At 35.0% G+C, this 25,722-nt stretch overlaps 1 protein-coding gene across 2 annotated transcripts in view; it reads left to right on the top strand.

Annotated features, from left to right (window-relative positions):
- TMTC3 (transmembrane O-mannosyltransferase targeting cadherins 3) overlaps positions 1-25,722 on the top strand; it is a 57,574-nt gene that overhangs the window by 13,077 nt on the left and 18,775 nt on the right. For both annotated transcript variants that reach the window (XM_019039403.3, XM_019039402.3), the window contains exons 5-10: positions 5,334-5,449; positions 5,899-6,071; positions 11,550-11,802; positions 17,778-17,926; positions 20,113-20,233; positions 21,716-21,827. In XM_019039403.3, the coding sequence (XP_018894948.1) occupies positions 5,334-5,449; positions 5,899-6,071; positions 11,550-11,802; positions 17,778-17,926; positions 20,113-20,233; positions 21,716-21,827 (924 nt within the window). The remainder of the gene's footprint in view (positions 1-5,333; positions 5,450-5,898; positions 6,072-11,549; positions 11,803-17,777; positions 17,927-20,112; positions 20,234-21,715; positions 21,828-25,722) is intronic.

A 25,722-nucleotide genomic window follows, 5' to 3' on the forward strand; every position in this document is an offset into this window, starting at 1 on the left:
TTTATTGTGTGTTGATCATAGCTATTTATTGAGCTCCTACCTTGTGACCTACCCTGGAAAGTGCTTCGAATACATTAGCTCATTACTCTTAATGATTCCTGGCATTATCAGAAAACAAGTTCCAGGCAATAAAAATGATTTTTTTCAAGTGTGGGCACAGTGGGCAGAAACCTTTAAGTTCTTGGGGAAGGGGCAGATTTTCTCACTGTAGTTCCAAGGTACTCATGACAAGAAGACTAGTTTTATGTGTGGAAACTGAGGTTCAAGAAACACATGATTTAGCCAAACATCTTAAGAGTGTTCTGGATTTGTAATAGTAGGTTTGCCTTTGCTGCTCTGCATAATGCCTTCTTAAAACAATTTGAGTGGCAGCATAGCATAGTACTTAAAAGCATGGACTAAAGAGTCTGGTTTCAAATTCTAGCTCCACTGTTTATTTACTAGTTCCATTCACTGTAATACATCAGGCAAATTAACCTCTCTGTGCTTAACATTTCTTTATCTGTTAAATGTGCATAATAATAGTCCCCTACCTGTGCAGTGCATCATGTAGTAGGAGGTACTTTTGTAACTAATATGGAATTGCAGACCAGTATCCTCTTTAAGTACCATCCTCACCAAAGCCTGAATGGTAAAGTTAGAAAATACTGTGGCCTACAGGATTATAATCAGGCTCTCAATTACCTGTCTAATCATATCTTCTGCCATTCTTGCCCTAGCTATCTTCACTATAGCTAGACAGACCTTCTTGCTGTTCCCAAACAGGCGGAGCACCCACCTTTATACCTGCATTTCCCATTATTGAATTTTCTTCCCTTAGATCTTTATGTAGTAGTCTCATTTATACGCTATTCTATATTATCAGGCCTCAGCTTAAGTATTTCTGTCTTAGAAAAGCCTTCCCTGTTCTAACTGAAATAGCTTTTCACCATATTATATCTTTTGTTCCAAATACTTGTACTTGGTGCTTTTTAATGATTTCTTATTCTTTACAATTCTAATATCTTGCCGTATTTCCTTAAGAATTACTTATTTGGGCTGGGTGCAGTGGTTCACGCCTGTAATCCCAGCACTTTGGGAGGCTGAGGTCGGCGGATCACATTGTCAGGAGTTTGAGACCAGCCTGGGCCAATGTGGTGAAATCCTGTCTCTACTAACAATATAAAAATTAGCCGGGTGTAGTGGCGGGCACCTGCAGTCCCAGCTACTCGGAAGAATGAGGCAGGAGAATCGCTTGAACCTGGGAGGCGGAGGTAGCAGTGAGTCGAGATCACGCCACCGCACTCCAGCCTGGGAGACAGAATCCATCTCAAAACAAAAAAAGAGAATTATTTGAAATTCTTGGTCTGTCTCTTTAAGTAATTCTGATTTAGTAGTATATGTTACTATGTTTGTTCTGTCTGTTTTATGATTGTTGTATCCTTCAGATATTTAGTTGTTTTGGCTTGTGAGCTCCAGCCACATGTTCTTCTAAAGTTATAAACTACTGTGCCTGTTAAAGGGAAAGGCCAGGGCCACTCTTTGTTCATCCTGTGAGTCTGAAGGGATGAAAGGAATTATAAACCAGGATATAAAGTTCCAGGTTCCGCAGAGCTGCTGTGGATCACTGTTGTTCCTACCAGTGCTACTAGGCACACTCTCTGTTTTCTTTAAGAGAATCAGCATTAAGAGGCCAGTCCACCATCCCTCTGCATTTAAATGGTAGCTCTGTGGAAGTTACTGCCTAGGAGTGATTGGTTGGTTTGTACCTTTTAAAAAATATCTACCTCTTACCCCATCAAGACTTCTGAAGTGCTCTGCTTTTACCTCTGGAACACCCACTAGCCATTGTAGCTGTGGATTTCTGCAGTAACAGAGCAGAGAGTGATCTACCCAAAGCAGTCAGGAGAGGATAGAACAAAAGTTAAAAAAAAAATTTCCCACTCTTGTCTTCTGCCTTAAATGTAATCCCTCATAACACTCACAGAACCACACATGCTTAAAATAACCTCGAAATGCTAAGGTTTTGTGTGTGTGTGGTTTTTTTTTGTTTGTTTGTTTGTTTTTTTACAAAAAGTGTCTTAGAAACCATTTTTCCCTCTTACTTACCTTTTTCTAGGGTTGATTTTTGGGGAAAGGACCAACAGATCAAGCTAGTTCACCATTTGACCGAAACAAAAACAGAGTAATGTTGTTTTCTATACCTTTAACTTGCATTTCTGAAAATACTCATTTCTAACCTGAAAATACATAGTTTACATTTTTCTTTTGTTTATTGCTTTCTCACAATAGAACGTGACCTTCCTTAGGGTAGGTAACTTTTTCTCCATTTTTTGATCTTCATTTCCTAAAATGATTCCTAGTTTACAGTAGGTGTTTAGTATGAGTATATTGAAGAAATAAGTAAGTGAATGAATGTAATGTATTTTAAATTCTAATTGAAAAAATACTGAAATCTACCTTGGACCTCTCTTTATCCTCTTAACCACTGTGATACTTTGTACTCTTAGTAATTTTACCCTTGAAGCCACAGTTTTCACATCATCTTTGTATTCCCTATTGTATCTAGTATACACTGGCCTGTGCAAAGGTTTTCAAGTTGTAATTACTTATATTCATTTTAACTTCTATATTCATGTCCCATACCCCTTTTGTAAATATGGTGATCCAATTTCAGGGCTTTACACTTGATTTTTTATTACTTTGGGTTTCTGCTTAAATATCCACTTAAATGTCATCAATATCACTACTCGTCTTTCCCAGTGGTACTATTTTTATTTCCCTTCATCCTCTTTTTCTGTATAACACTTATACTTTGTCACCATTTGACAGAGTATATTATTACTTGTCTCTCTTCCCTATACCCTTGAAATGTAGTAGATACTTAAAATAACTGTTTGAATAAGTGATTGCTGAAGATGTGTTTCTTTTACACATGTAGAGTCAGTTTAGAAGCCTGTATTTTGAAATAGGAATGGATTTAAGTGTCCTTAACTTATTTACCAGGTGTACTTGTTTTGGACAAAATCACATGTAACTTTTAACCACAGTGATCTGATTATAAAATCAAAGTGTTTATATAGTAATATAGTCACTAGAGGCTGAAGAACTGAAGTGATTGGTTTCAGTAAGACATTTGCATTTATTACTCTTAGTTGAGATGGAATTCAAGTTTGTAAAAGGTAACCATTTGCTTTTTCTTCCTTGAAGTAGAAATGCAAATTACTGAGAAGCTCTGAATTTAAAATCAGAAGAACCATGTTAAAGTCTTGGTCTCCTTATTCTTTGTTACTTTTTAAAAAATACCTCTACAATTCTTTCCTCATCTTAAAAATGGGTATGATTACATCCATGTTCTTACTCCATAGAGTGATTTTAAGATTCAGTGAAATAATATATGCCAAACTGGCTATATAAACTGTTTAAAATATCTGCTTTCAATGCTGTTATTTCCTACGAGTTTTTATGTAGACATACACATCCATTCATACTATTCTCTATATCCTTCATTTGCCTAGCTTACTCTCACCCCTATTTATTTCTACATCCACCTTTCCCAATTTTTCCATGTCCTGTATATCCTTCAAGGGCCAACATTAGGTCCAGCCTGTTTTGTAAATAACCATCTTCTGATTTCTTCCTCTATGAATTTCTTGTTGAATTTGGCATTGTAGTATAATATAATCTATTATATTAGTATTGATGTTTTGGCCTAATGAGATTATAAGATTTTTTTTAAGGAAAGAGTATTATTATACTTAGTATCTGCAACAGTTTCATGGGTTTGGTTTTTTTCATTTATTTCTTTGTTTTTGGTTATTTTTTCTTTCAGTAATTTTAGTCTATAGAGTACTTTGAAAACAATTTCAAAAATGTGTATTTCTATATTAAGCCCAATGACAAAAGAAAATGTATTCAATTCATGAATTCTGTTCTTGTTTATATTTAGATTTAAGTCAATTATTTGAATTTTTGCTTTAGTTAATAGTCTTAATAAAAACTGAGGTCACGGCCGGGCACAGTGGCTCATGCCTGTAATCCCAGCACTTTGGGAGGCCGAGGTGGGCGGATCACCTGAGGTCGGGAGTTCAAGACCAGCCTGACCAACATGGAGAAATCCCGTCTCTACTAAAAAATACAAAATTAGCCAGGCATGGTGGTGCATGCCTGTAATCCCAGCTACTCGGGAGGCTGAGGCAGGAGAATCACTCAAACCTGGGAGGCAGAGGTTGCAGTGAACTGAGACCGTGCCATTGCACTGTAGCCTGGGCAACAAGAGCGAAACTCCGTCTCAAAAAAAAAAAAAAAAGGAAAAAAAAAAGAAAAGCAAACTGAGATCACACAGTCATACTACCAGATCTTTTTTTAAACTAGAAAAGAATTAGAGATTATAGTTTTTCATAAGAAAACTGAAGCCTGGAAAAGCTGCCCAAACTCACAAGTTCACAATGAACTTTCACAGTTCATTACTCTTTAGTCAAATTACTACTACATGGTACACACTTACTTAAAGTCGATGAAGTATGTTTTTCATTTAAATAGAACTTATAGTCTATTGCAAATTTTTTGAAGAATAGTATTTATTTAAGTGCCTGTTGTTAACCACTTTCATTTTAGTTTTTATAAAAATGGGCTAGACACAATGGCTCGTGCCTGGAATCCCAGCATGGTGGGAGGATGGCTTGAGGCCAAGAGTTTGAGACCAGCCTGAGCAGCATAGCAACACCCTGTCTCTACAGAAATTAAAAAAAAAAAAAATAGCCAGATGTGGTGGCACATGCCTGTAGTCCTATTTGGGAAGCTGAGGCAGTTGGATTGCCTGAACTTCAGAATTCAAGGCAGTAGTGAGCTATGTTCACACCACTGTACTTACTTCAGCCTGAGTGACAGAGCCAGACCCTGTCTTTAAAAAAATAAAAAAGTATAGTACCCTACTTTTCCCAATACTTCTAAATTTTAAGTTTTTAATAATTTATCAGTTTAATAAGGTATAAAGATATCTGTCATAATTTCAGGAATTTGTCTTCATTTCAGAATGATAGCTTATTAATTATGACACACAAACCTGTAAATTTCTCTTCTCCAAATTCACCACCCTACCTTGGTTTTAAAAGTTAGTATTCGATTAAATAATTTTTCTCTTTGTAAAAAATTTCAGTTCAAATTATACATGTTGATATTTTGCTTTGAATGTATAAAGTAAAAATTATTAAATTTAAGTATATTTTAAAGTATGTACTAATTAATGAGAAATAGCACTCATATGGATATGGAATCACAAAGTTTAAAATATCTTTTTTCGGTGTTATAAAATTGTTTTCTGAATTTTTATATTTTTTGTTCTCAAATTGCAGTATGGACTCCAATTGCCTTGACAGTGTTTTTAGTGGCTGTTGCAACATTATGTAAAGAACAAGGAATAACAGTTGTAGGAATTTGCTGTGTGTATGAAGTGTTTATTGCCCAGGGGGTAAGCCAAACTATAAATACATAAATTTTCTTATTGATATATTTTATCCTAGTTGAATCAAATTTTATTTATTTTTATTTTCTAAATGTATCATTATGTAAATTAATGTGTTTACCAATAATAATACCAGAAATCATGTTTTATCCTCATACCTACTGAAAATTACTTAACATTTTATGATACTTTAAGTGTTTTAAGAACTGTATTTTAAATTTCAATAATGGAATCATTAGGCAGCTTGGAAAAGTATGCAATAGTACTGTACAGTATAATTCATTATTAGGTAAGACTGTTGAGCTCAATTTTATTCATTATTAGCTTCACACATTCTTCCACATTAATTTTATAATTATACTTGTATCTAATCTTGCAATTAGAAAGTACTACAATATTGAAAACATTGAGATATGTCGTTATTTGTTGCTTAAAACATTTCTTTTCTTTTTCAGTATACTTTGCCATTACTATGTACTACTGCTGGACAGTTTCTCCGTGGAAAGGGTAGCATTCCATTTTCTATGCTGCAGACACTAGTAAAACTCATTGTCTTGATGTTCAGTACATTATTACTTGTTGTGATTAGAGTCCAGGTTATTCAATCCCAACTTCCAGTATTCACCAGGTATGGAATTCTGGTTCTTTGTTTTCTCCATTCTTTTTTTTAACTTTGGATTTTAATGATCATAAATGTTGAAGAAAGTGTTTTGTTTATTTTGTTTTTTAACAGTTTTAAGCTATAATTAACATATTTTTTAAACTGCATATATTTAAAATTTATGTACTGATAATTTTTGACATATGTATACACCCTTAAAGCCCCCACAATAAAGATAATGAATGACCCATCCCAAACTGGTTAAGTGTTAAGGTTAGTGTTAATTTAGTCTCCTATATCCTTAGTGATTTTTGTCTACTCATTCTGTCAGTTACTGAGAGATGTTGAAATCTCTGACTATACTTGTAGATTTCGCTATTTCTCCTTGCACTTCTATCGGTTTTTGTTTTGTGTGTTTTTGAAGCTCTGCTATTAGGTGCGTAAACAACTAGGATTGTCAGGTCATCTTGAGGAACTGATCCCTTTGTCATTATTAAATGAGCTTCATCCCTAGTAATAGTCTTTACTCAGAAATTCACTTTTTCTTATCACAGCTGTCTTTCGTTAGTGTTATGTGGTGTATCTTTTTCCATCTTTTTACTTTTTACCTGTCTATGCTTTTATTTATAAAGAGGATTTCTTGTAGCATCCATACAATTTGGTCTTCTTTTGTTGTTTGGTCAGATAATCTGACTTTTAGATGGGATATATCATTGATTTATATTTAATTTGATAATTGATATAGTTTGATGGAAATCTTTCATCTTGCTAAAATTGTTTTCTCTTTGTCCCATCTATTCTTTGTTCCCTTTTTTCTCTCTTTCCACCTTCCTTTGGATTCTTTTTTTAATATTTCATTTTATCTCCTTTTTGGCTTATTAGCTATAAATCTTTGTTGTTTTAGTGTTGCTTTAGGGATTTTAGAACATCCTCTGCTTATCACAGTTTACCTTCAAGGAATATTCTAATTTCAAATATATATATAAAATAAAAAATATCAGTGTATATATAGTATAAATATATATAATATACATTTTATATATGTAAGAACTTAACTTTTGTGCAGTTTGCGTATGTTTTCCTTGAACATACATCGCTTTAAACAATTGTCTTGGAGGAATTTAAATAATAAAAAAGTATTTTACATTAACCATGAGTCACCATTTCCAGTGTTCTTTATTCCTTTGTTGAATAAGATTTTTATCTGGTACTATTTTTCCTTTTACCTGAAGGAATTTCTTTAGCACTTCTGATTAAAAATATCAGGTTTTGAAAGATATTTTCTCCGGGTGGAGAATTCTACACTGGCTTTTTCATTCAGTATTCTGAAAATGTAAATCTACTATCTTCCAGCTTTTATTGTTTTCAGTGGGAAAACCTCTATCATCCTTATCTCTTTATGCTAATGTATGTTATGTGTATTTTTTCTATGCCTGTTTTTAATATTTCCTGTTTACCATTGTTTCTTATGTATTTATGTTTCTTGTGCTTAGGGTAAACTGAGCTTCTTGAAATCTGTAGATTTTAATTTTGTATAAATTTTGGAAAATGTTTAGCTAGTCTTCAAATATTTTTGCCATCTTTTTCCTCTTTTTCTTGTATGTTAGTTAAGTATATTTAAGTTTCTTGAAGTTGTTGCACTGATGCTCTGTTTTTTTCCCTCAATCTTTTACCATTTTTAGTTTGGATAGTTTCTTTTGCTATATCAAGTTCACTAATCTTTTTTCTGCAATATCTAATCTACTCTTAATTTCATCTAGTTGTTTCTTACCTCTGAATCTGTTTTCATCTTCAGAAGGAAGTCTGATTTGAGTCTTCTTTTATATCTTCTATATCTCTACATGTTCTATTGCTTTAATGTCCTTGCCTCCTAATTCTATCATCTGTGTCATTCCTTGGTCAGTTTTTATTGAATAAATTTTCTTTTCATTATAGGTTGTATTTCTCTGCTTCTTTGCATGTCCGGTAATTGTTGGACAGATACCATTTGTGAATTTTACCTTAATGTATTCTATAAATTTTGAGTTTTATTCTGGAATGCATTTAAGTTACTTGGAAAATGTTTTATCTTTCAGTCTTGCTTTTTTTCTTTCTTCTTTTTTTTTTTTTGAGATTAGAGTTTCGCTTTTGTTGCCCAGGGCTGGAGTGCAATGGTGCAATCTCAGCTCACCGCAACCTCCACCTCCCAGGTTTAAACAATTCTCCTGCCTCAGCCTACTGAGTAGCTGAGACTGCAGGCATGCGCCACCACGCCCAGCTGATTTTTGTATTTTTAGTAGAGATAGGGTTTCTCCATATTGGTCAGGCTGATCTTGAACTCCTGACCTGAGGTGATCCGCCCACCTCAGCCTCCCAAAGTGCTGAGATTACAGGCGTGAGCCACTGCGCCCAGCCCAGTCTTGCTTTTAAGCTTTGTTTTGTGGGACCACAATAGCATTTAGGATAAGACTAATTTCACTTCACTACTGATGCAAGATCTTTTTGACTATTGGATGTGAACTGTAAATTACAAAGATTTCCACACTGTCTGCCGAGGAACTATTCCTGGCTCGGTATATTTGGGAATTTTTAGCTCTAATGCATTCAGGAGGTTTTTGCCTGATTGTATTAGTTTTCTGAAGGCTGCTGTAACAAATAACTACAAACTGAATAGCTTAAAATAACAGAAATTTGTTCCCTCACAGTTCAAGAGGCCAGAAATACCAAATCAGTATGTCAGCACAATTGGTTCCTTCTGGAGGCTCTAAGGAAGAATTTGTTCCATAACTGTCTGCTGGTTTCTGCTGGTTGCTAGCAATCTTTGGCATTCCTTGGCTTGTAACTCCATCACTTCAATCTACTTTGTCTTCACATTGCCTTCTTTTCCAGTGTATCTCTTTCTTCTCTTTTTATGAGGACCCCAGTCATTGGATTTAGGGCCCACCCTAACCCAGTATGACCTCATCTTAACTAATATTGGCAGACACTATTTTCAAATAACACCACATTCTGAAGTTAGGGTAGACATGAATTTTTTAGAAATAGGATTCAACCCACTACACCGACCATGGGTATTTCCTCACATATATGTGCTGATTTGAACTCATCAATATCGGGCCAGGTGTGGTGGCTCACGCCTGTAATCCCAGCACTTTGAGAGGCCGAGGTGATCACTTGAGGTCAGGAGTTTGAGACCAGCCTGGCCAACGTGGGGAAACCTCATCTCTACTAAAAATAGAAAAATTAGCCAGCGTGGTGGTGCACGTCTGATCCCACCTACTCGGGAGGCTGAGGCACAAGAATCGTTTGAACCTGGGAGGCAGAGGTTGCAGTGAGCCAAGACTGTGCCATGGCATTCCAGCCTGGGTGACAAAGCAAGACTTTGTCTCAAAAAAAAAAAAAAAAAAAAAAAACATCAATATTGAAAACTGGAGAGAGACCCTCTACAGATGTCTCAGGTTCTCTTTCTCAGCAGCTTTCTTCTGTCTGGATTCTGCCTCACTAATTCTAGCCCCCCGCACTCCTAGGGCTCCCAACTTCATACTCTCAATTCAGTATACCACTGGGCTCAGCCTGGGTTCCCTCTTGCTGTTTTGCTGACTAAAAACTCTATCCAGGTACTAAACTCTTTCCAGAAAAAGCCCCCCTTATTTGTTTTTCTTCTCTCAGGTATTACAGTCCTTTTTCACCTTATGCTCAGTATGTTTAAAAAAAAAATTATACCTCTTATACAGTTTTTTAGTTGTTTAAGGCTAGAAAGCAGAAGATATAGTGAATCTTAAGTCTGCATATCATATTTATCTACTTTAACATTTAGCCTTTTTTCATTTCACCTGACTTGGCTAAAATTTAAAATGAAATTTATACTATTTCCCTGTTCAATTTTAAGTTATTGCCATTACATGCAAGAACTTTTATTTTTAACAAAAGGCCAACATGTTATTCACATTATGTTACATGATCGTGCATTGCTGGCGCTGGGTAGAATAAATTTTATTCAGATAATTTTTAAACCCAAAACTGTGTGATATTTTCACATAACTATCCTCCCTAGCATTTTTTTTTCTTCAAAGAATAATTACTTGTTAATGTCCTGTGTTTTTATCTCTGAGTCTAGCCATGCTAAAATGAACTTGTGCAGATATTACAGTATTGGAAATAGAGAAGATTGAATTGTTTATATAAGACTTCAGATTTCCTTCTTAGTTTCATTGGTTTTCTGTTATTCCTTTTAGAGAATTTGAATCAACTATTTTCTATTTCCCTATCTACAGTCTAAAAATATAGTTTATAGGTGTGAATTTATGTATGTGTTAGTAGGTATGAATATGGTGCTTATAGCATATAAATATTTTCCAAATAAAGCATTTCAACATTGTGTATATGTTTGTGTATGTGTGTATAAATTCTATTACCCTCTGAAGTTGGATTTAATATAATTTGATTTATTTTGACATTAACTCCTTCTTTAAATCAGCTATCCTAAATAAACTGTAATTTTTAAAACTAAACTCCGAATAGTGAATTATAGGCAAAAAGATAACTTTTTATTCAGTTCTGCTGGTTATTTTGAGAATTCAAGTTCAGACTCAAGATTTATTATTTTATCTGAAAAATAATATGTCAGTTGTGAGATTCCGTATGAAAATTTTGAAATGATATTATTTGTTCAAATAGTATTTATTTTTATCAAATATTTGATATGTTTTCAGAAAATCAAGTCAAATAAGTGGCAGTAGTTGATTTTCCTTGGCTTACTCATCTTAAAATGAGAAAATGGGTCTTTTAAGTACTATATATTATAACCAATATAATTTAGAACACAGACTAAACTAATGAAATGTATATATGTTGTGGCCTGGGAAAAGATAAACTATGATATAAGCTTATATTAGTATTTAATAAGAGAAAAAGTAGAACACAAATTCTTACATAGGCCTACACAGTTACTACTTTGTACTAGAAATTTGGTTTTTAGCTTCCTAGGAGTCAAAGAAAAGAGGGAAGAAAGCTAGGTGATATGGTTTTCTCTCTCCATGACAGAAGAAAAATATACGAATTTTTTCCAGGAAGCATAATTTTTAATTAGCATTTAGCTGTAAAAGAAATGTCTCATGTAGGAAAGCATTGGTGAGTGTTTTCAAAAGTGATTCATACAACACATACAACAATAAATCTTATACAACTTTTTGTTACTACTTTTAATCAAAAGGTTTAATGGAACACTTTTGCAGTGTTGTAATATTATAGGATGCATGTCTGAATTATTCTAATAATAAACAGAAATGGATGACCTGCTTGCCTTTCAAACAGTCCTTCATAAATATCACTTCTCTGAAGTAGATGTTTCATAAAGTTTTGATAGTTTGAACTCTAGCAAGAGTCTGAGGTACACATAACATTTGTCTGTGTCTTCTGTTTAATAAGATGATATATAAAATGTTTATTGTTTAGTGTTTTACTTATGTAAATAATTCTGTATTTTAAAAGTTTTATTTGTAATCTTTTTTTTAATCCTTTATACAGGTTTGATAACCCAGCTGCTGTAAGCCCAACTCCTACAAGGCAACTAACTTTTAACTACCTCCTTCCTGTGAATGCTTGGTTGTTATTAAATCCTTCAGAGCTCTGCTGTGATTGGACCATGGGAACAATACCACTTATAGAGTCATTACTAGATATTCGAAATCTGGCCACATTTACTTTCTTTTGTTTTCTGGGGACGTTGGGAGTATTCAGTATCAGATACTCTGGTGATTCCTCCAAGACTGTTTTAATGGTAAGAAACTTTTCTTAACTTCCAAATGATGTTACATTCAGTTGAATAAGTAAGAAACTACCTTTAATTCAGCAAAAGCATCTTTTTAGAAGCATTCCTTTCTTTGTTCAACAGCATCCCAATTTATAAACGTATTTGAGTTTATCCCAAAATTCTCAGTTAATTTGCAGGCATAATTTGACATATGTTCAGCACATAAAATATTTCTTACCTTTATCCAACTAGATTATACACTTTTTGAAGAAATTAATTGTATTGTTTATTATTTGTTTTCTTGGCACAGAGAAGAACATCATATAAGATATACAACTAGAAATATAGAGCTTTTCAGTTCTCATGAGCAAGGTGGTTTTTATTACTCCCTTAGATAGCTTTCACTATGTTCAGAAAACTCTGATTATTTGAACAGTTTTTTTTTTTTTTTTGGGTGGTGATTTTTCTGTACTGTTTTTCTTCTTATTTTCTTACCCTGTGTCACTTCATACCCATAAGAGTTCTGTTTTCTCTTCCTTTTAATTATTGAAGCCAGGCTGGGTGCGTTGGCTCTTGCCTGTAATCCCAGCACTTTGAGACGCCAAGGCAGGTGGATCATTTGAGGCCAGGAGTTTGAGACCAGCCTGGTCAACCTGGTGAAACTCTCGTCTCTACTAAAAATACAAAAATTAGCTGGGTAGCTGGGTGTGGTAGTGGGTGCCTGTAATCCCAGCCACTCAGGAGGCGGAGGCACAAGAATCGCTTGAACCAGGGAGGTGGAATTTGCAGTGAGCTGAGATTGCGCCACTGCACTCTAGTCTGGGCGACAGAGCAATACTCTTTCTCAAAAAAACAAAAATAAAAATAAAAGTTTATTGAAGACAATAGTACATTTTCTCAGGCATTTATTATATGTCAGAAAGTATGTTTAATGAATTGCAGATACATAATTTTTTGCTGTAGCTGCTAGATTGATTTATTTATTCAATAAAAACTTAGACTTTACCCTTTGTACAGTGCAGCATTTTAGGTGCTGAGGTTATGACAGTAAATACACAGTTCACGTTTCCAGAGAACTTACATTCTAGAGAAATTTGGATGTCTGAGATACAGAGTAGATTGAAAGATTGTGTTTTCTATTATCCTTGAACATGTTGAGTTTGCGTTACTGTTGAAACATCCTGTTGGACATTTTGAACAGCACTTTATGTCTGGAGTTCATAGAAGATAGTTAAGTTACACATAGAAATCTTATTCATTATCATAGAGATAAGGTGAAATGTAGATGAGGTTATAGAGCAGCCTTTCTCAACTGGGGTTTTGTCAATTCTGTCAAAGATGGTAGCTGTTAACATTCTAGATGCACAGAAGTTCACTCATACTCATAATGGAAGCCTTAGGGTATTTGGTCTTAATTCTCCCCAGAAAACAGTTTAGTGGGCTAAATACAGTGAAAAGAGAAGATACCTACTACTAGGTCTTGAGAAACTCCTATATTTAGATGTTGAAGAGAAGGATCCTAAATAGAAGACATATTGAATGAAGAGAAAAGTAGGAAAGTGTATTAAAGAAAGACCAAATGGTTAACAGTAACAGATGCTCTTGAGGGGGAAAGTGAGATCTAGAATCTGTTGGATTGGACTTCTTTTAGTCTGTAGTTAACTTAAATGAAATTTGTTTATGTGCAGTGAGTGATTTGATGAGGAAGTGAAGAGAGCTAGTATAGACCTATAGGAATAATTTAACTTTGACTGTTTCAAAGGATGGGATAAACTTGATTTATTTCCTCCCTAAGTAAGGGAAGACTATGCTGGTCAGGCAATGGTTTCAAGTATAACAAACTGCTAATCTTATGTAGGGCCTGGGGAAGCATTGAGATCTGGCATTGGTAGACCTTCAGAGGTAGGAGGGAGCATTGTCAGGGAGAGACTGTTGATTGGTTGGCATATAGAAGCATTTTTATTGGAGTACTCAGCTACTCAGCTGACTTTTTTGAATGCAGATATCCCTGATGGGTTGGCTTGCAGGAACATACTTATTAAGCTGAAATGTTGATTGGTTAAGTGGTAGACTTAAGTTGATTAGTTAAGTGGGCTACTTGATACTATGGCAACAAAATCTTTTCCTAAGATCATGGGAACTTGTTTTGTACCTGAGGTATGTAACGAATGGGGAAGGTAGCTTAAAAAATGTATTGTTAAAGATGTTTAAGGCTGGAGAGACAAGAGCATGTTTAAATATAGATAGGAAGAATACAGTTGATTAGAAAGTGGTTAATAAATTAGAGAAGGGATAATTGTTAGTGAAGTTTATGAGGAGCAGGAGATACGGAGCACAGGTTTGGCCTGAGATAGAAGAGACACCCCTTATGTTACAAGAAGAAAGGAAATGACTGTGGATGTTGGTAGGTTTAGTAGCAGGAAATTGAAAAAATTCTTGTTTTATGGCTTTAGCTTTCATTGTAAATTAGGAAATGTAGTTGCCTGCTGAAAGTGACATGGGTCAAAAATTTGAGAAAAGTAATGAAGATTCAAAGCAGTCAAGAAGAGTGGAAGGAACTTTCCAGAGAAACCTAGAAATCCTAAACAGTCTTAAGGATAAATTTGAACTTGGTGCTCATGCTTTTATGACAGTATTAATCTGTTCAGCTTTGGGACTTTCTCTAGCAGTGCGTTGCCACTCTGGTAAATACAGACAAAAGAAATAAATGGTAGAATACATCTAAAGCTGGAGTTTTGCTAAAAGAAAGGTTAAAAAAAAAGGAGAGGTAGGGGAATTAAGGTTTCAGCAAATAAAATAATGGTGTATGTAATGTAAGCTGAATTTTAAATGTATATAAAAATGGAACAGCTGTGGCCATAAGCATAACTGTACTTTCGGTATAGTCCTAATAAATGTGCTATTTTTTTTATGGTGATATTTTCTGAAGATCTCTGGAAGGGATAAGTAGAACAAAGGAGTACCTACCAGATACCATGTTAAGCACTTATTAGATAAGATGTCATATATATGTCAACAGCATAATGTAAGTTGTTATTAATCCCCATTTTATTTGTAAAGAACTAACTGGGTTCAGTGGCTCAAGCCTGTAATCCCAGTGCCTTGGGAGGCTGAAATGGGAAGATCACTGGAGGCCAGGAGTTTGGGACAAACCTGGGCAAGACAGTGAGATCCCATGTCTAAAAAAAATTTTTAAATTAGCCAGGCATGGTAGTGCATACCTGTAGTCCTAGGTGTTTGGGAGGCTGAGGCAGGAGGATTGCTTGAGCCCAAGAGTTCAAGAATGCAGTAGACTATGATCATGCCACTATACTCTATCCTGGATGACAGACAAGACCCTGTCAAAAAAAAAAAAAGGAAGAAGAAAAAAAGAAAGAAAGACTCTGGAGGTGACTGAGTGGTTTGCCTTATGTAGGAAATGAGAAGTAAAGCAGATTTGTCTCGAACTCTTTGCTCTTTCTACTAATATCCTAACATTTAAGGACAGTTTATGTTACTGGAAGAAGGAAATTACAAGATAGTGATAGTTAACTAGGTTGGCATACATTATTAGAGAGCATATTAGGACCTGTGAATAAGTTAATCATTAGAGACATTTCTTATCCCAGAACCTATAGATTTTTCCTGAGAGATTTTTTTTGTTTTGTATAGTTTATGCATCAGTCTACAATACACTTTTGAGTGAATTTAACACTTAATTCCCTCAAGTGAAATTGCCTTGGGGCGGCCATGAATTAATAGGTATAATTTTTTTTCAATGAACTACATAAATATTCAGGAACTTTTCTTTATCTGTTTCACATTTTTTGCTGATTATTTTTGTCAAGCATCTCTGGGAAATGGAAAGTGAATTTTATGCACTCTTAGTTTTTCTTACCTTTTTGATTTAAAAAAACTGAAGTGTCAGACCTATAAATTGGTATGATGGTGACCAGTTTGATGGTAGTGATTTTCCTCAGATTCAGTGTTGCCTTATTACAAATCATTAATGTGTGAACATTTGTGGAGAGTATTCTTTTCAATGTATATACCTCTATATTTCACAAATTAAGTCAAATAGAAAAAAAGGACATTCTTTCACCTTAGCCCATTAGAAGAGTCTCAAACTTGTGAAGCTAAAGGTTTAACTTGTTTATTCAATTAAGTACTATAAAACAAATCGGGGTAACAAAATATGGAAGCAGATGTCCATAGAAACAGATTTCCTAATAATGACCAAACTTATTTCCTTCACAAGCTATCTATGTGCTAGTTTTTTGTGGGTGTATAATGTGGAAACCACATGTCATCCCATTTTCAAAATGGTAAGAAATCTAAACATTTTTATGATGTTTCATTTCAATGTTCAGTGTTATATTAATAATTTTAGTAATTCTTGTAGAATGAAAGACTGTTGATTTAAAGGGGGGCAGTTTTATTTTTATGCATACACTAAGCTTCTAGTTAAATACATTTAACCTTTCAGGATGTTATGTGAAGTAATGCTAAGGTACAGTAGTCTGCTATCTTGTCTGAACGACACCTGATTTCATTCCCTCAGTTTCCAATATCATGTGGTTTCTTAAAGTAGTAAAGTTGTAAAAACTGACATGTTTAGCTTTTTTTTAATCAGCATTTGTGGTTTTGTTTTGTTGAAAAACCTATTAGCATATTTCATTATCATCTTATTTTTACCACATGCACAGAAGTTAGATGTGTAAAATTTTTATTTATTTAATTTGTATTCCTCCTAACTGAAGTTTTTTGCCTTTTGACCAACCTCTCCCCAACCTTCTCTCTCCAACCCTGGTGACCACCATGTACTGTACTTCTGTGAGTTCAACTTGTACAAATTCTACATACAAGTGAGATCATGCGTTGTTTGTCTTTCTGTGGCTGGCTTATTTCTCTGAACATGGTGTCCTCCGGGTTTATCCATGTCAGAAATGACAGGATTTCCTTCTGTTTTAAGGCTAAATAGTATTCTAAAGTGTATATGTACCACATTTTTTTCATCCAGTAATCAGTTGATGGATACTTAGGTTGTTCCCATATCTTGGCTATTGTAAATTGAATAATGCTGCAATGAACAGGGGAGGTCAGATCTCTCTTCAACATGCTGACTTCATTTCCTTTGGATCTATACCAGTAGTGAGGATGCTGGGTCACATGGTAGTTCTATTTTTAATTTTTTGAGAAGCCTTCATACTGTTTGCTTAATGGCAATGCTAATTTACATCCCACCAACAGTGTGCAAGTGTTTCCTTTACGTTCTTGCCAACATTTGTTATCTTTTGCCTTTTTGATAATAGCCATTCTTACAGGTGTGCGATGACATCTCATTGTGGTTTTAATTTTCACTTCCTTAATGATAGTGATGTTGAACATTTATATACTTGATGGCCATTGGCATGTTGTCTTCTGAGGGATATCTATTTAGCTACTTTGCCGATTTTTTAAATTGGGTTGTTTTCTTATGATTGTTTGAGTGTGTTATTTTAGATACAATTTCAAAAAGTACTTCCACTTTTTATTTAACTGGATGAACCTTTATTGTTTAATTTTTGCTTAAAGATGTGAATATTTATATTTATTAAAGTTTTTATATTTTACTATGCAAGCATATTCTTTACAGAAAACCAGTGAGATATAGCTAATTATGCTTCTCAAATTTAAAATGCTGTAATGGTTTAGATTTTAATTTCAAGGAGTAATCACTCCCAAACACACCTAGAAATCTTGTTTTCAAAGTTCATAGATATCCTCTAATTTTAACTTTTAGAATTCAAGATTTCCATTTCAGCTTGCTTATGTACATCCTGATGTTTGTTAATGTCTAAGTTGCCTTCTTTATGTTTAAATTAATATTCTTCACAGTATTATTAAAAATAGTTTACCAGTACACTATCCAGGTTAAATGATAAAATATTTGGATTCAAGTATCAGATGCCCATATATTTCTTAATTTATTATAAATTATTGTAAATTTATTATAAATTATTAAATCTTCTTTTTTTTTGTAGGCGCTTTGTTTAATGGCATTACCATTTATTCCTGCATCGAACCTTTTTTTTCCAGTTGGATTTGTTGTTGCCGAGCGAGTATTATATGTTCCCAGCATGGGATTCTGTATTTTGGTAGCCCATGGATGGCAGAAAATATCAACAAAAAGGTGAATTTAAATGTCAGTTCATGTAATGCTTACTATGGAATTAAGTGTGACACATTTTAAAATTTAAATATTTAGTTCAGTTTTCTAAGTCATGCTTTTGTATCTTTTGGTTTTTCATCTCCATAGTCTCCTCATTTGTCTTGTAAGTCAAGTTAGGGAAGCTCCATGGCACCTACTTATTCTGTGTTCTTCCCCATATTTATGTAATTGGATTTTACAGCCTGAGACAGAACAAACTTTGAGTCAGATCCAAATGAAAACAAGGATGTTACTGAGAATAAAGTCTCAAATGACCATTGCCACTTCCATATTCAGTGAACTAAGATAATAGTCATCCTACTTAAGTGAGTCATATTGAGTTAATATATATAAAATGCATATAGTAAGCAATCTGTAATTTCTTGCTATCATCACTATCTTCATTATAATCTTTGTATCCTAGTTGCCTCAAACTAACAGTTAAGGAACAGCATAGGCCGGGCGCGGTGGCTCACGCCTGTAATCCCAGCACTTTGGGAGGCCGAGGCGGGTGGATCACGAGGTCAGGAGATCGAGACCATCCTGGCTAACACGGTGAAACCCTGTCTCTACTAAAAATACTAAAAATTAGCCGGGCGTGGTGGCGGGCGCCTGTGGTCCCAGCTACTCGGGAGGCTGAGGCAGGAGAATGGCGAGAACCCGGGAGGCGGAGCTTGCAGTGAGCCGAGATCGCGCCACTGCACTCCAGCCTGGGCGACAGAGCGAGACTCCGTCTCAAAAAAAAAAAAAAAAAAAAAAAAAAAAAGGAACAGCATAGTCACACTGTATATATGCTTAGGAACTATAATTGTTGTAGGTATTATCTCATTGTATACTTATGCTGTGGCACTAAAATTATCAAATCAAGCAAATTGTTAAAGGTCAAGTAATACTAATTTAATAATATTAAGTTTGAGTTTGCAGCTTGAAAAAGAAATAGTCACTTCTTTCACTTTCCTATTTTCCAGTCACCCCTCACCCCACAGAATTCTGACTTCTCTCCACTTCACCCTTAAGCATATAACAAAGTGCCTCCTAGTAGCTAAACTAAGTCAACTCTTTTAATTTAAAGTTTATTTCCCTAGTGTCTGTAAAAAGTATTTGTCCTCATTAATTCTTCTGGCTGCACCTGCTCTTTGAATATTTACATTTTTCAAAGTCTTATAGCCACTTTTTTCACACCGCATGTGTTCCACAGATAATCTCATCCCTGTCTGCAATATTTAACTGCCATCTACCAAACCTGTTCTCTTAGCTTTTACCCATATATCCATTTATAATCACTACCCATTTTTGAATGTCTGCCATGTACCAAGGGCCATGATAGACACTTTAGATTTCTTTTCTCATTTAATCTTGACACTTCTTAAGTCTGCTTTGCAGATGTGAACATTGAAGCCATATAGGTTACCCAAGATCACACAGCTAGTAAATAACAGTCTTGTTTCAGATTTACATCTGACTGCTTCCAATGACCATGTTCTTTCACATCCATACTTGTGTCTTCTAGTTAAGTGGATCTATCAAAATGAAATAAATTAAACCATGTTATAGGAACAAAAACACAGACTCAGAGACTATTAATACTAAACAAGATCATAAAGATTATAGGTGAGGAATTGAGCCCTCAAATAATTAACCTAAAGTTGTATAAGTAATTTGCCTCTGTTTAATGAAGAGTCACTTTTACTATGCCTTTTGATAGACAATTCCAGCTTTACAATAGAGAAATAAACCAAAAATATCATGATAGTCTTGGTATAAATTGTAAGTAAAACATTTTCAAATGTGATCAGTGATAAGGTTGACCCCTTTCTAAACTCAATTAAGAATACTCAGTTGTAGAAAATGGCACAAAGGACTGTAAGTGTAAAAAGTCACATTTAAAAATTGGTTTTTTCCGTTTTTTATCATTTATTTTAAACAGAGCTTTTGAAATACAGCCAATATTAGCATATATAATGTAATTGACTGGAAGGTCATATTCACAGTATTTAATTTTTTTGGTGTTGTATCCTCTAAAGTTGGGTGTTCATTAGAATGAATTAGAATAAATTAACATGATATTTTAGGAGCATTTAAGATACTTCTTACCTCTGTTCTAAAAGGTAAAATGCTTTTGGTGATGAAGACAATTTTTTTTGTTTTGCTTTTTTTCTCTTAAACAGTGTATTTAAAAAGCTATCCTGGATTTGTCTGTCTATGGTGATACTCACTCATTCCTTAAAAACATTCCACAGAAATTGGGATTGGGAGTCTGAATATACATTGTTTATGTCAGCCTTGAAGGTAAAGTGTTGTTCAGAATGACAGGAAAGTATGTCATCAGTGATTTCTTGGAACAATTTCTAAGCTGTTTTAACTTTGTTTTTAATTAGACATTTAACAGTCAATATTAAGTACTTTACTAAGAGATTAATGAAAATAATTTGTTGTTTAACATATGCCATAACCAAATGCTCTGAATAATACTTAGCTATATGTCCAAAGCATATATGATAATTCCCTAAATGCTATACAGTTATTGGAAGCTCAAATGACACAATGTTTAAATCAGAATACTATATTTCATTGGTTCTAAAGGTGCTCATATTTTTCCTTTTTTATATCTCTGAAATCAAATAAGTCTTACAGTGAAAAGCATCTTAAATTAGTGGCCTTTTTTCTCTCTTAATGGTACTTAAAATAATGATGTTATAATCGATGGCATCAATTCAGTAAAATAAAATGTACAGCAAAAAAAAAAAAGGCACCCAATGATGTGGAAGATAACCAGTGGTTACAATACTATCAGAAAGATAAGAATTGGCAGAAAGGAAGGATACAGGATTTCTATAGAATGGACATTATAAATCGGAAAAAGGTCTTTTAAAAAACAAAAATTTGTTTTCTTTAAAGGTTATCAGCAAAGATTTTTTCAAGCTCTCCCTTACCAGTACCCCTCTTCAGATATCTGAATTTTTACTTCCTTTGGACTATTTCTTAACTCTTCATTACTTAGCTTTATTGGATTGCTGCTTCATTCCAGTGGTCTGTGTGATTTCTTGATTCCCCATCTGCCTAAAATCAGATGAGTCTCTTCTTATACAACTCAATAGCTCTACTCTCTCTCCCAACTCAGAAGTCTGCCAACAAGTGAGACCTCATTACCATGCTTATTAATCCATACTCCTAGGATACCAGTGGAGCCCCATAATTTTCCAGAATTTTGCTTATACTCACTCCCAGGACAGTGGCTGGAACCTATAGCCATAACGACTGCAATTAGTTCCTTGGCTAGGTGTCATCTATCTGCAAGAACACTATGGCAATCTGCGAACTCTGAAAGCACAGATTGACTCAGAGCTTTAACCTCAGGGTTTCCATTACCATAATGGACTACATAAATAATTTTAAATACGTCAAGTCTAAAAATAAGTCATCAGTGCAACATTTAAACATATTCTCATGTTCCAGTGCTTTTGCTCCTAAAAATACAAATGGCAGAGCAGAAGTTTTGAAACACCACTGTGCTTTCATCAAATAACATATTCAGTAAAATGTTAATATATAACGTGAATGAAATAAGACACTGCTATGGTTTTAGTATGTTGGTGTTCAGGTGCAGGGAGAGCAAATTTGGTGAAGCAGTCTTTATTTGACTCCTGTGTCATCCCCAGAGACATTTCCATAGAACATTATTTTCTTAATAGTATACCAAACAAATATCTGTATGAACTGGAGTCATATTTTTTTTAATTGTAACTTTTTCTATCTGTGCTTGTATTTAAGGTAAATAAAAATAATGCCAAACTTTGGAATAATGTGGGTCATGCTCTGGAAAATGAAAAGAACTTTGAGAGAGCTTTGAAATACTTCTTACAGGCTACCCATGTTCAGCCAGGTAAGCATTATTAACTAATAAAATCATGAATTTTATTTTTTAAAAAGTTTTGATTATCCTTGGGGGAAATAAGATAGTTTATTTACTAGCTTTATTCTAAGTGACTTGAATACTAGAGTTCAGTGCTTATTTTGAACTGGATTACATATAATAGCCACTTAATATCAGACTCTGATACCAGGCTGGTGGCTCACACCTGTATTCCCAGCACTTTGGGAGGCTGACACAGGAGGGTCACACCAGGAGTTCATGACCAGCGTAGGCAACAAAGCAAGATCCTGTCTTTACAAAATAAAAATTAAAAAATTAGCCAGGCATGGTGGTGTGGGCATGTAAACTCGGCTACTTGGGAGGCTCAGGTGGGAGGATTCCTTGAGCCCAGGAGTTCAAGGCTGCAGTGAGCTATGATCACATGATTATACCACTGTACTCCAGCCTGGGTGACAGAGTGAGACTGTGTCTCAAAAACAAACAAAAACATTTATGGATTTTTTCTTAACATAGAGTTGTTGTGTGGCATGGATATGGATAAGCAGTTTTGGTGGAATGATGGGTGCAAAAGCCTGATAGTAGTGAGCTTAAGAGAATGGGGAAAGAATACTTGGAGACAATTCGTATAGAAAACTCTTTTGAAGGGTGTTGATAAGAAATGGTGGCAGTGCTGGGTATGCGGTCAAGAAAGGATGGTAAGATAAGAGGGTTTTGGCTTTTTTAAACCAGTTTGGGCCAGACACAGTAGCTCAAGTCTGTAATCCCAGCACTTTGGGAGGCCAAGGTGGGCAGATCACTTGAGGTCAGGAGTTTGAGACCAGCCTGGGCAACATGGTGAAACCCCATCTCTACTAAAAATACAAAAATTAGCCAGGTATTGTGGTGGGCGCCTGTAATCCCAGCTGCTTAGGTGGCTGAGGCACAAGAATCGCTGGAACCTGGGAGGCAGAGGTTGCAGTGAGCCAAGGTCACACCACTGCACTCCAGCCTGGGTGACAGAGTGATATACTCTGTCTCAAAAAAAAAAAAAAATAGTTACGTGTTTTTCTCTTGCAACTTTTTAGCTATAATAGTGATGGCATAGACATGGAAAATTCTGTTAAATAGGATTAAAGTTTTTTCAGTTGTGTATTACTCATCAAGAAAGGGTTTAAGGAGTGAATAAATGATGAGCCACAGAATCTAAGCTGGTTAAGAAGGGATGTGAGAGAGGATGAGGGATGGAGGAAAGGTAACAAGATCAGTAGATCTGAGGAATTGTTGGTTTCTGAGTAGGTTGTAGCTAGAGCAGCAGTATTTTTCGACAGGAGTGCTATTGGCGTTTTGAGTGCAGAACTGTATTACAGGATATGTACTAGACATGGCCCCCATCCACCAAATGCCATCATTATTTTCCATTCAGAGTGATGACCAAAAAGAAACCCCTGCACATTACTAAATATCCTTGAAGGGGTGCAGAGTGTCAGACACTGTTGTTTTTTTCTAGTAAGTACAACTATGACCATTGCACTAACTGGCTAAGGTAGAAAGGAGGTGAAAATCATTTGGAAAAAAGGTCATCAAGACCACAGTATTCAAAGATTAATATCTATATGGATTATGAAATCACTAAATCATTAAGAATTTTGACAAAAGTAATGTTAGAGAAAGCAACAGGGAGCCAGGGTCTGTGATCCAGGAATCGACAACTACAACACTGATAGGAATAGTAGATAATAGAGTTAAATTACAATCAGACGTGAGTATGGTAAAAAGGAGAGAGAATTGTCCAAAAATGGCAACATGGATCAAGGAAGAAGATACCTGTTCTTCCCCCAGGCCCAGTGTGGCAAAGGATAGAAAAGAACACAGTCACCACTTGAAAGGGCTAAAGGTAACCATGTCTCCAAAGCAAAGCTAAGTTTCAATTAGAGAAAGGTGAAGAAAAAGTTGTGAAAATATAACTGATGGTCTAGCCTTTCAGTTTTATCTCTCTTAGCCCTTCATGTAGTTTAGTTTTTCTTGGAATATGGGATTAATGTCCTGTACTTCCTTACTTCTTTGCCTTTATTTTCTTCCTTGAGACTAGAATTTCTCCCTTCTCCCTTTCCTCCCATTTTCCAGTGACTTCTCTTGTAAAAACTCTTCCTATCTTTCCAGCTATAAGCAAATAGTTTTCACCTGTAAAACCCCTTAACTTCCTCTGTATCTTTCCTATATTTGTAATTTTCTATTTAGTGCTATATTTTATTTATTTAAATACAAATTTATTTAAAATATTTATTTATTTAAACTGTGGAGCTTCCTTGGGGTAGCAGGAACTTCTGATTCATTTTTGTACCCCTGCATCATCAAGTAGGGTCCTATACGCAGTCAGCAGTCTGTAAATATTTTAATTAATTACTTTCTTAAGTCTTGAGATGTGCAATGCATGGATTAATTATATTCTAGGAGTTCTTAGAGAAGCAGCCATCTTTGATTGTCAGGCACACAAGGGCTTTGAGACTGAGCTATTACTTAGGCCCCTCAGACTCTTCTTTCTTGTGTCTAAAATGGGATAGTAATTTCTATCTCACAGTATTGTTGTAAATACTAAGTTAAGTGTGTGTGGGGTGTGTGTACACATTCAGTTTTGTCTAGTGAATAGTGTGCCTATCACAGGATGTTGCAGACATGGACACTCAGTTTTTAAATAATTTTCCCCCTCATTGTCAATTGTCACAATTGCTGTTTTTGAGATATTTGCTGAACCTTTCTTCTTCAGTTTGACTTCACTATCACACTTTGAGAATTGCTGTTTCTATTAATCATAAGCCATGAGATAGGAAAACAAGTAAACCAGTTTATTACATTATGAATAAAGCGTTTTAAACTTAGAAATATTGAATGTGGCATCTAGAGGTTTCTTGGCTTATTCCATGTTTTTTTAAGCTGTATTCTTCCTAGATGGGTTTGACAGATGAAATGACATGTTATTTTACTGTATCTTAGATAGTTTAGACGGGGCAAGACAGTGACCAGGATAAGGTTAAGAGGGACAACTAGTGTGATGGTTCGTTAAAAGTTTGGACTCTGGCATCAGACCTTTTCTCAAATTTAGTTCAATCACTCTAAGTTTTCTATCTATAAATTTGGAGTAATAATACCTCCATTCTTTTGTATGGGTTATGTTAAATACTGGTTATATAAGACTTAGGCCAGTTTCTAGGCAATAATGTATATTCAATAAATATGAGCTGGTAAGTATTAATGGCATTATTTTCACTGGAGCCAGGAAAGGAGGTTGCTGAGTCTGTCCTGCAGACTCTGGCTGAGTGGTGGATGGAAGAGGTATGCTGACACAGGTATTTTGCCTGACAGTGTGGCTAGGAGACTGCACAGCTTAGCACCGCCAATGAGAGAGTGCAGCCCCCGTAAGCAGGCCCCGGTCGCATTTATTTAATACAGATTTAATGATAAAGGCTTGGAGCAAACACAATTTGTGGGTAATAAACACTGTCAACCCCCGGAGTAGAGAGCAGTCCTGTGCGCGAATGATCAAAGATTGGTTTCTGGAGACAGGAGTAAACAAATTTATCTAGATAAGTTCCTTTACATTCCCTTGTTATCTACCCTTTGCTCTCAGGCTCTGGATAAGAGAATCTGGCTGCCTTCAGCCATAATTCTCTTCTGAAGCTTTTGCAAAACCTCCTGGCCTTCCAAAAAGATTTGCATCTTTCCCTATAACTTTTTCTTACAACTTTTCCCACTACCCTGACCGAACTCCTACATCTCACCCTTTTCTGTTTTTTGCATCAGGTTTTGTTGATTGAAGAGTACAGATGTGTGCAGCAACAGGTTTGTCAGGCACAGCAGTTAACACTAGTATTCCGGCTTTGCATCCTAGAATTAGTAAATAACATAAACATGAGTATAATCAGTAATA

Source organism: Gorilla gorilla, chromosome 10 (assembly GCF_029281585.2).
Source record: "Gorilla gorilla gorilla isolate KB3781 chromosome 10, NHGRI_mGorGor1-v2.1_pri, whole genome shotgun sequence".
NCBI lineage: Eukaryota > Metazoa > Chordata > Mammalia > Primates > Hominidae > Gorilla > Gorilla gorilla.